Source organism: Apis dorsata, unplaced genomic scaffold (assembly GCF_000469605.1).
Source record: "Apis dorsata unplaced genomic scaffold, Apis dorsata 1.3 scaffold_618, whole genome shotgun sequence".
In the NCBI taxonomy this organism is placed as follows: domain Eukaryota; kingdom Metazoa; phylum Arthropoda; class Insecta; order Hymenoptera; family Apidae; genus Apis; species Apis dorsata.
Window position 1 is genome coordinate 11,528 of NW_006263814.1, and position 11,312 is coordinate 22,839.

At 22.4% G+C, this 11,312-nt stretch overlaps 5 protein-coding genes across 7 annotated transcripts in view; 2 read left to right on the forward strand and 3 right to left on the reverse strand.

Moving 5' to 3' along the window:
• LOC102676524 (arrestin homolog) overlaps positions 1–910 on the reverse strand; it is a 2,787-nt gene extending 1,877 nt beyond the window's left edge. Inside the window, 4 exon segments of the mRNA XM_031513169.1 lie at positions 3–25; positions 125–421; positions 502–623; positions 752–910. Of these exon segments, the coding sequence (XP_031369029.1) occupies positions 3–25; positions 125–421; positions 502–623; positions 752–818 (509 nt within the window). The 5' untranslated portion in view covers positions 819–910.
• Positions 911–1,291: 381 nt separating this feature from the next.
• Positions 1,292–4,937, reverse strand: LOC102676656 (akirin-2). Its single transcript, XM_006621232.2, has 5 exons — positions 4,400–4,937; positions 3,627–3,826; positions 3,368–3,530; positions 3,223–3,278; positions 1,292–3,120 (listed from the first exon to the last, which is right to left on the reverse strand). The coding sequence occupies exons 1-4, from the start codon at positions 4,575–4,577 to the stop codon at positions 3,268–3,270; spliced, it is 552 nt and encodes a 183-aa protein (XP_006621295.1). The 5' UTR covers positions 4,578–4,937; the 3' UTR covers positions 1,292–3,120; positions 3,223–3,267.
• A 623-nt stretch (positions 4,938–5,560) lies between these two features.
• On the forward strand, positions 5,561–7,394 carry LOC102676792 (acyl-protein thioesterase 1). Its single transcript, XM_006621233.2, has 7 exons — positions 5,561–5,764; positions 6,129–6,160; positions 6,248–6,313; positions 6,409–6,456; positions 6,530–6,776; positions 6,855–7,019; positions 7,126–7,394. Exons 1-7 carry the CDS (start codon positions 5,711–5,713, stop codon positions 7,171–7,173), a joined length of 660 nt encoding a protein of 219 aa, XP_006621296.1. The 5' UTR covers positions 5,561–5,710; the 3' UTR covers positions 7,174–7,394.
• A 1,421-nt stretch (positions 7,395–8,815) lies between these two features.
• The window catches only part of LOC102676930 (enoyl-CoA delta isomerase 3, peroxisomal-like), a 4,555-nt gene continuing 2,058 nt past the window's right edge, over positions 8,816–11,312 (forward strand). The window contains exons 1-6 of one of the 2 annotated variants that reach the window (XM_006621234.1): positions 8,816–8,939; positions 9,187–9,353; positions 9,495–9,615; positions 9,707–9,796; positions 9,865–10,005; positions 10,077–10,311. In XM_006621234.1, coding sequence (XP_006621297.1) covers positions 8,838–8,939; positions 9,187–9,353; positions 9,495–9,615; positions 9,707–9,796; positions 9,865–10,005; positions 10,077–10,232 — 777 coding nt within the window. In that variant the 5' untranslated portion in view covers positions 8,816–8,837 and the 3' untranslated portion in view covers positions 10,233–10,311. Of the gene's footprint in view, positions 8,940–9,186; positions 9,354–9,494; positions 9,616–9,706; positions 9,797–9,864; positions 10,006–10,076; positions 10,312–11,312 lie in introns of those variants that run through there. The other variant, XM_031513175.1, reaches the window with a different exon arrangement.
• The window catches only part of LOC102679670 (DNA repair and recombination protein RAD54B-like), a 4,096-nt gene continuing 2,826 nt past the window's right edge, over positions 10,043–11,312 (reverse strand). For both annotated transcript variants that reach the window (XM_031513171.1, XM_031513172.1), the window contains exons 7-10: positions 11,015–11,174; positions 10,789–10,915; positions 10,466–10,696; positions 10,043–10,383 (exon numbers count right to left, since the gene is read on the reverse strand). In XM_031513171.1, the coding sequence (XP_031369031.1) occupies positions 10,303–10,383; positions 10,466–10,696; positions 10,789–10,915; positions 11,015–11,174 (599 nt within the window). In that variant the 3' untranslated portion in view covers positions 10,043–10,302. The remainder of the gene's footprint in view (positions 10,384–10,465; positions 10,697–10,788; positions 10,916–11,014; positions 11,175–11,312) is intronic.

The window sequence follows — 11,312 nt, forward strand, 5'->3', positions numbered from 1 at the left end:
ATGCAACAGATGATCTTTTATGTCCCTATAAATTATAAATTAAATATAGATATATATGTATATATATTTAAGTTATATATTTATATTAATATAAGTTAATATTTAACTATGATTAAAACATTACTTTATCTTCTTCATGTTCACCAACATAAATTTTTACAGTATATTCTACTCCTAATGGTTTTCCTTGATCATCACCAGGTTGTAATGTAACAGAACTAGGACAACTTTGTGGAAAATGAAATAAGAATGGATATGCATTTGTTCCAAGACGTTTTAAAAGATGTTCTTGAACAGGTGTTATATCTTGTTTTTCCTTTTTCATTGGAACTATTTGTTCTCGACATAAGACAAGTTCTTTGCTAAATTTGATACCCATAACTTCATCTTCTTCGCGTCCATAGCGAAATGTTGTTGTTACCTAATATTAGAATAAAATACAAAATGTTCATATATAAATATATGATTTTCAATATTGAAGTAAATTATTTTATTTCTTACTTGTCCATAAACTTTTCGACCTTGAAGATAATCATTTTCAACAACAATAATGCCATCAATAGGATCTATGCTATCCAAATGATCAATGAAATCTCTTCTACCAAGGTAAACTGTGACTTTTCCTATAGTTAATGAAAAATCAATTTTAAAAATAAATCCCAAAAAATATTACTAATTCTTTCAATATTTTTTATAAAAAAAAATAATTATTATATTTTTATTTTAATAATTCTTTATTTTAATAACTTACCATTTGGAGTTGTTTTCTTGAATACCTTGATGGCTACAACAAAAGCCAAAAACAATAGAGGAAACATTTGGCAATCTTTTCTTCAATTAAATGAATTAGCAAAAGTTTGTTTCGCGCCCAGAAGTGACAGTTTCTTAGCAAGAACAGGGAACTTCATATAGTCCTAGAGGGGCTTCTTTTGTTGAAGCCATATACATTACTAATAGCATTAGTTTATTACACAAGTTAGTTAATGAGATTAGAATACATATGTAAGAAATTTATTACGCATATTGTGGATCTGATTCAGTAGTTCATGCATCTTCAACTAGGAAAGAAGTAAGATTCAGTGATCATTTTTTTTCATAATATATTAAATAGTAAACAAATTTGTAAACATTTATACAAGAAAGTATTATGTGCAATTGCATATTCAGTTGATAAAAAAAGATTAAAATAAAGAAATACATGTGATCAGTCTTATATTTATATTTATTTCAATATTAAGTGCTTACATAATATAATATGAAGGTATTTTAATTGAAATTAAATCCCCTAAATCCATAAGGAATCACATCATTATATATTTTCACAAAATTTTTCATAATGATAAACAATAATTTTCTCAAGTAGATATTACTTGTTGTTGACAATTAGAACCATTTATATTCTTTTTTTTTTCACATTCAGCAATCAGTAAACACTTGATATATCATGTATATTATTGTATGAACACTAATATTGTGTTCCCAAATTTTTCTGGTAACTGAAAGACATCTTCTTTTTGGGAATGAACAAGGCAATTCATAATGCCCTTTTTTTAATATTTAATTTTATAAATGAGAAAATGAAATATTTCATTAAACAAATAAAAATAAATTGTAACATGCTCTCTGAAATTCTTTTAAATAAATATTTCTTGGTGCCTAATGCTTTTTTTTTTTTAATATAAGTGAATTTCATGCTACAACAAAAAGAAAAAAAATGCATGCAGTAACTAAGAAAGCTTCATTCATATTGCTTTCTTATATATTTGAATTTCTTTTAAATACAAAAAAGCAAGAAAACAAGATATAATATAAAAAATGAGCGATTATAAACTAAAAATTTAAAAATCGGTAACAATAGAAATATAGTAGAATTATCGCGATAAACACATTTAATAATAGGCACAATTAAGGTATATTATATATTCGTTACTTAGTGTTTTATTATGCTAAAGAAAGTCGTTGCTACCAGGGAACAGAAATATTTGCGAAATTTTATGAAATCTTTATTTCAAATATTCATTTGACAATATATTCGTACAATGCTACATACTATACCTTATCTTGAATTCTTTACAAATTTTTATATTTGTAATTTTAACGAGAAAATTTTTACTAAAATAGAAGATTAATACATAATAAAAACTCAACAAAATTTAATCACAATAAATAATTCAGGATTGTTTTCAGGATTTTTTTTTTTTTTTTTGAAATTTCAAATATTTTTTGATTTTAGAAAGAAATGAAATTGATTCTTGATATCTATTTAAAATATTGATAATTTAGTTCTATAAGTTATGTACGTTATTTAAGTTCGAACACATCCATTTTAGGGGGAATGTTGCTTACATTGAAAATTTACACATGCAAAAAAGCACACATCAAAAAAATATTTCATATTGCAATCATTAAAATAAAATTTTCTAAATATGTGATGTATATTATAAATTTGAAACTATTTACTTTGAAACAATAATAAAATACATTAAAGTTCAACGTAAAAACAACTTTCCCCATGGTTTATAATTTCTCTTCATATGCACAGTACTTTTTGCCAAATATTTCAATGTACATTGTTTTACGTTTGCAATACAAGAGTATTCGCATATGATTGAGCAATATCTAATACATGTATCATTAAATTAATAAGGAATTATTTGTATTATTATCATTTCTTTACATTTTCTGGTAAAATGTACAAGAAATGAATATTTATCTATTTTTAATCAGTTATGTGATATTACAGAACCCTGTGCAAGTCAAGCTCTTGGCTTCAAGCATAATCATGCACTGTGTATAACTCCTACATGTACTTGTTTGTACATAACTAGAATCTCGGTACAGTTCCCTGATACCAGCGCATTTCTAATATCGGCCAGTACAAATATTGTTAGTTTCAATAGTATACACTGTAGATTTTTGTAGTACGATTGCTGTTTGCTGCAAACCTACTAAACTTACATGACTAATTTTTTTTCTTTTTTATGCTTTTTTTTGTTTTTACCAAACACATTTTTTTCAATGTAAGTCGTAGTATGAATTTTTTAAAGAAGTTTTTGAACGAAGTGGTGCTGCATACCACAATTTAAATTTCAAGCAAAATTTGTCTCACACAGTAGAAATCTATAATAATAAAGAAATAAAAAATTAATAAAAAATTTGTTATTATATTTATTAGAAAAATAAATATTTTATACAATATTTATTTTATATTATATATCTCACCTATATTCTTCACAGAAACATGTCCTTATAAATAAGAATCTTGTTTTAGGATAGATCTGAAAAATAATTTATTTATAAATAAAAAGAATATTTTCACGTATTAACAAATTAATTATTATTATTATCATGTATTAATTTCACTTACAACTTGGCGCAGCTGCAGATTCAAATCTCTTTTGTATCTGGTCATAGGTAAATTTAACAAAAGCATCATATTGCTCAGAGAGCTTCATGTTTAAAATCTGATCATATTCTTCTCGAATCTGTGTCTCTTGTTCTTTAAGCATTCGTTCACAAATCAAACCCACCTATAAAATTAAATATTTAATATAATTTTATAATTTTTTTTAAATATTTATCTTTGTTTAAATATAAATTAATTACAATTATAAACTATAAATTACCTGTCTAAATGTAAATAAAGGTTTTTCCTTTCCACTAGGATTATAACTATATGAATTTGAACCACAAGCAGATGGACTTGAAGGACTGGCAGGACCTTCCATATCTGAAGAATCACCACTATTATTTTGAGGACTAAAATGCAATTGTTTGCGTCGATGCAATCTCCGAATTTCTTCTCTTATATTAGCAGCCATCTTTTCTATATACAAAAAAAATTAATTTCATTGTATTTCTTGAAAACATTAAATTTTTTATATTATTCTGAATAGTTTAAATTAATTTTTAATTATTATATTATAATATATTTTTAATTATATATATTATAATTTCTTTTAATTATAAATATTTAAAAAAATGCTAAATTTAAATTCTAAAGTTTATAACAATAATTATTAGATAGCAAATTATAATCACTAAATGAATAAAGCATTTAAAAAATTTAAAAGCACAATAAATTTAAATATAATTTTTTAATTTTTTTTATTTTAAAAATTAATTTGTAATATCATGAAATCAAACAATTTTTAAAAACATAAATTTTATAAATAAAGAGAAAAAGAGATTTAATTCTTTATGTCCGTTACTACATTACCATATGATTTACGCATCTTCCCCTACCTAAACGCCGCATCTTCCCTCCCCCTTTTAAACGTCGTGAATTCAAGTTTTAAATCACTAAAATGATTTAATCATGCTTTCCCTGTCATATCATGATGAAAAGGAAAAAAATAAAAAAAGAAAAATAAAAATGGCCGTAACGTATAATAATTACCAGGCGTCAGTTTATGGGTTACTTCGCCAAAAGGCGAAGGATTCTGTGGCCTGGAATTAGCTTGAGTTGATGTACCGGGGGAGACACACATTGGTACACATCTTCTTCGTTTACTAGGACGACCATGACTATGTACCGGGTCGAACTCCAAAGATCTCTTTAGAGTGGCGCAGGCCATTTCTCTCTTTTACCGTTTTATTCACAACTGACACTTAGATTATGGGCTTAGCCCGCGAGCTACGATGATTATGCCGAAAAATACAGCAAAACCACCGTATACGCGCACTGCCTAAGTAGTTTCTTTAACTGCACTCTAATTCTTCTATCTTCCTTCGAGTCGATCCCCTCGGATTTCTTCGTATTCTGACTAGGCTGCACCAAAACAAACACTGCGGTAAAACAATATGGCTGGCAACCACGGTTTGTCGGCTAGGAACGACCACGGAACGAATGTCTCAACTATCAAAGCACCATCTTTTCACTACTTGCATTCCGAAATGTATACGTCGCAGACTCAACTAACTCAGGACTCTTCGTTTCTGATTGGTCAATATATTGTATAGTGGCGTCGCTTTGCATTTCCTACTTTTGATATATTTTAATTGAAATTCAAGAATCAAAAATTCGAATATTAAAATTTAAATTGTTTTTAAATTTATTATACTTGCATATCTTTTTTTATAAATCAACAGTATAAAATTAATTGATATTTTTAAAAAAATTATTTTTTTTAGAAACGAGAAATTCTTTTTAAATTAATAATATATAATTTTTATATTTTTAAACAAAAAATACTTGAAAATTATGACAATATAATGAAATTTTTTATATTTAATTATAAACTTTAATTGCATAAATTTTAAATTTTAATTTTATTAAATATTATCCATATAAAAAAAGGTTTAAATTGAAAATTGTAACTTCTTAAGAATATGTATTCTTTGTTAAGCTTTGCTATGAACATTAATTTGTATATTAATAATTATTTGACAGTTTCAAATAATTTGCTAAAAACAGATTATAGAATTTTAAATATTTTCTTATATATTATTGATGATAAGGAAGTAAGTATACGTAATACGTAATTATGCGTTGATAATAGATAATTCTACAAGTTTGCATAATAATTTGAATTTTCATTTAAAAGTAGTTTCATAAAGCATGCGCATGACTTCTATCCCTTTCTATTCGCTTTGAGGAATTTCAAGCAGTGTCAAGAAGAATCTTCCGCCATTCTATATTTACGATTTTTACAGGATTAATATACATTTTACCTATTTTTTCGTGGCCCGTCCAAAAAAGCGACGAATAATGACAACAGTGAGTCCTGTGGTAATAGCAGCTACAGCCAGACATACAGCAACAGTAAGTGGAAAATCTCTCAAAGATATCTCTTTTTTGGTTATGATTGATGCAAAGTGATTTTAATTAACCATAAGTTAATTATTCTTGATATAATTTTATCATATAAATATTAAATATATATACCATATTATTATAATTTGTATTTCTAATTTATATTTAATTTATATATTTTTTTTTAAATTAAAATATTACATTAAAGATAATTTTCAAAAACTTAATAATTTAAAACATTTTTATTTATTTAATGTGCATAAAATTTGAAAAAATAGAAGAAACTAGTATAATATAATATATATATATAATATATTTAAATAATTATATTATTTAATTATATATTTCTACATAATATTAACTTTTATTTCAGCTTATATTTTTCCATGGATTGGGTGATACAGGGTAAGTAATAATATATGTAATTAAATAATATTAATATAATCTTTTATAATTTTTATTATTTAATTTTATTATTTATTTATTTTATAGTCATGGTTGGGCTAGTTCTATGGGAGCAGTAAGATCTCCTCATATTAAAGTTATTTGTCCAACTGCGTATGTATAATTAAAGTAAAAATAATATATTATAAATAACAAAACTTTAATAATTTTATTTAAGTAAATTATATCATTTAGTTTTATCATTTTAGGTCTACAATGCCAGTAACATTAAATGCAGGATTTAGAATGCCTTCTTGGTAAATAAGTTACATATGCAAATTATTAGTGCAAATTGACAATAATTTTATTAATTACATGTAATGAATTTAGGTTTGATTTACGATCTTTGGAACCAAGTGGTCCTGAAGATGAAGAAGGTATTCGTAGAGCTGCAGAAATGGTACATTCTTTAATTGCAGAAGAAGTTGCAGCAGGAATACCTACAAAACGTATTGTTCTTGGAGGTTTTAGTCAGGGTGGTGCTCTTGCTATATATAGTGCTCTTACATTTCCAGAACCTTTAGCTGGTATTATAGCTTTATCAGCTTGGCTTCCTTTACATCAAAAATTTCCAGATGTATGTATTTTTATATACATTTTTATATTATATTAAAATGAAGTATATAATATTTTTTAATAACATCATGTATTATAGGAAGCAATAGGAAATAAAAATACTCCATTGCTTCAATGTCATGGTGATTGTGATCCAATAGTGCCATATAGATGGGGTCAATTGACTGCATCAGTTCTTAAACAATTTATGACACAAACAGAATTCAAAACATATAGAGGAATGATGCATGCATCTTGTGATGAGGTAGAGAATTTTTTAATATAAAAAAATTTTTTTTCATCTTGTTTTATAAAATAGTACTAATCATTATATAAATTAATATGTTTGATTGTACTTATTACTTTCACAGGAAATGCGTGATATGAAGAAATTCATTGAAAAAGTTTTGAAGCCGTAATAGTTTTATTAAATATATCAATATTTTAAAATCTTATTACTTTATTTGTTCTTTATTAAGAATTAATTACTTCCAACTTCACTGCTACTTAATTCTAGTGCTTGGTGAAAAAATAAAGACAGTAGTAGGTGAAAATGTTTCTAATCTTAAAAAAAAAGCAAAATATCAATTATCATTTTTGTAAATTATATTTGAATGAATTATTTCTGTGTTTTAAAATACCAAAGTTACTATTATAATATTTTTAATTTTTAATATAAATTATTTTCAATTTTTACAATATAAATTATAAGGTTCTTATACCTAATTTTAAAAGCTTAAATATTATACATGAAAGATAAATTAAAAAAACAAATTATCTTAAATGCATTTTTTTTATAGAATTGTAGCTTATTTGGTTTTATTTGTATTATGCATTTCATATAAAAGCAAATTTTAAATTTAAATTTTTATTTCTTTGATAGAAAATAATTATTATCTATTTCCAAATAAAGCTTCCTCTTTCTAATGAACATAATAGTTTTTGCCTGTTTAATTTTATTCTAAAAAAATTATTCATTCTTTAATTGTAAAAGCAATCAAATGTTCTTTATAATATTTACTTTAATAATATTTAATTTTATAATGAGTTTTTATATATAATGTACAGATATTGTTATTTATGACATAATAATTTTTCTAGAAATATCTAGGGACAGTAATATGATTATGTAATCTGTGATTACAAAATATAATTTTAAAATTAATAAACTTGATAATTTTTAGTAGACAGCATATTACAAATGCTAGTCATGAAGAAATATGTATTTCAGATATGATTATAGATATAGTGCAAAAGTTTTACTTTTACAGTACTTATATTTTAGGTTTAATTGAATGGTACTATTAAGAATAAAAAAAATTGCGATTATCATCAGTTACAAAACAAGCAAGTATTTAACTGAGAAGCAATACTAGTTATATAACAAAAAGTAAGAATGATTATTTGTAATATTTACTTATGTTATTAAAATAGAACAAATCATATTTATTAAATTGCTACTTTTTTCTTTAATATTTACTTAAAAATATATAATAAAAATATTGTAAATATATAATGAATTTTTTTATGTTATATCTTTTATCTGTTTGATATAATTTTTCCAATGCAACTATGGTGTATACATTACAATAAAATTTTTGATTTATGTAAATTATGTGCAAAAGATATGTTCCACTAACATTTAATTAAATAATTTATTATTCTGTGAAATATATTGAAACACTAATAATATTCAATATTTTTGAACTTATATTTATATATTTAATTTATTTTGGAAATTATTATTATTTGATTAAATAAATTTTGATTTATATAAAAAAGAAAAAATAAAATATATTTAAAATCAGTTTAGGAAATATATTATATTTAATATTATTTATCTATTAAATGTATGTATTTGTTAAATATATGATATCAAATAATTACATTATTATAATTTAATTGCATTTAATAATAATTTTTTATTAAATCGTATCAATAGTTTTAGAAGAATTTACGATTCTATTAAATATATTTGTGTAATTTGTGTAAATATTTTTTAATATCAAAATTGATCATATAATATTGATCATATAATTTATTTTTTATTAAAGGATATCCATATTAAATATTATTTTATACAATGGAATATGAAAATTCATCTAATATTATATATTGCGTTGAAAATGGTTTGTTGAAAATTACATTAAATAGACCAGAAAAGAAAAATGCTATTACCAATTCTGTACGTAATTTTTAAAATTATTATTGATATTTAACTAATTTTATTTTTATATTCTATTTAAGAATATAAAAATTATATTATAGAATTAAAATAACCTCATGTACATATCATAAGATTTAGATTTTAATTTTTAAAACATCAAAATTAAATATAATTTTTATAATAATTCGATCAATTATTTCATAATAATAAAATAATAACAATATAAAAAATTCATCCGAAATACTAATAATAAATTTTTTGTTAGATGTATAAAAATTTATTAGAGATCTTTCATAAATCTATTCAAGATAACACTATACATACAGTATGTTTGACTGGTACTGGAAATTTTTTTAGTAGTGGAAATGATTTTGTTTCTTTATTAACAAATCAAGATGTTTTTGATATCAAAAGTATTATTAATGATTTTAAGTAAGTATTATAAATATTATATAACCTTATAAAAAATTTTTAATACTTAAAACTTTTGTTATAAATTTCAATATTATTAAAAAAATATTATTATTAAAAAAAAATATATGTTATTATTAAATTTTAATAATAATTTTACAGAAAATTTATAGATATGTTAATTACATATCCCAAACTTTTAATAGCTGTTGTAAATGGTCCTGCAATTGGAATTGCGGTGACAATACTTCCATTATTTGATATAACATATGCATCAGATACAGTAATTTTATAGTTCTTATATCTTAATTGACTTTCATATATATATATATTTTCTAAATTATAATTATTCTACAATATTTTTTACATTATAGGCATACTTTCAAACTCCATTTACAAGCTTGGGCCTTATTGCAGAAGGATGTTCTACATATACATTTCCTAAAATATTTGGAAAATCTAAAGTACAAATTTTAAAGTTATATGTAGTTTTATTAATTGTGATTAATTTAAAATCTTTAAAAAATTTTAGGCTAGTGATATGTTATATTTAGGATATAAAATGAATGCATTTGAAGCTAAACAATATGGTTTAGTTAGTGAAATATATAAATATGAATGTTTAGATGAAGTTTGGATATATTTAAAAAAATTAACTAAACTTTCATTAAAGGTAAGTTAATATAAAATTTATATAAAAAAATACAGTATACTGATATAATTATTTCAAATTTTATTTTTCAGTCTATATTAGCAATTAAACATTTAGTTAAAAAATGGAATCAGAACATTTTATTGGAAGTTAATGCAGAAGAATGTACTGAACTTATAAAACATATACAATCTTCTGATTTTATAGAAAGATTAAAAAATTTTATATTACATAAAAGCAAAATTTAAATATTTCTACTTTCCATTATGTATATTTTATATATAATATATTTTTTATATAATATAAATATTTGTTTTATTAATTTAATTTTGTCTTATTTAATACAGAATTTTTTAATATAAAAGTTATGTTATCAGACACTTCTGACAGCATAATTTCCTATAAAATATATAAAAACAATCATTATTAATACATTCTATTTTATATGATATTTAATATGAAATTATTATTTTATTCTTACTTGAATTATTTTGTTTGGGATTGGTTGTTGATAATGTTCCCATTTCAAAAGCTGATTTATTGTTAAATTTTTAACATTTGGCATTTTATCTTTTATAAGAAATTGATATTCTCTATTATTTTCTTGATGTGATTCTTTTGATATTTCTTCCGACGTTTTATATCCATTACAAGAACACTTCATTAAATCATGTGTTAAACTATTTGTATTTGTTGTTAATGTAAACAAATCCTATAAATATTATGCACATTATGTATTATTTCATATTATTTTAAAAATATTTAATATTTAAAAAATTATTTAATTTAAAATATGAAACAAACCTTTAAATCATTCGTAGATAATTTAATAGAAGAGAAATAATTTAAGTCTATCACAGTTTCACTTAAATTTGCTTTGTTAATTTGTCTTTGAAAAATCTTTTCTTCAATAGTACCTGTTGTCAGTAATCTATAAATTTTGTTTATAATATATTGATATATATATTGTTATAAAAATGTTTCTGATATATTGATATATTTATTTATAATTTATGAAAAATATTCAAACCGTAATATATAAACATCATTTTTTTGACCATCTCTCCAAATTCTTGCCATAGCTTGTGAATCAGATGCTGGATTCCAATCTGAATCAAATAATATAAGTCGAGATGCTCCAGGTAAATTTAATCCAACTCCACCAGCTTTTGCACTTAATAAAAATACTTCTGCAAACATTTTATAAATATTTAAAAAATTATGCTAATTCTAAAATTATATATTATAATACATATATTAATATAATAATATTATATTAATATAAATAATATTATAATATAATATATATATATAATATAATATAATAT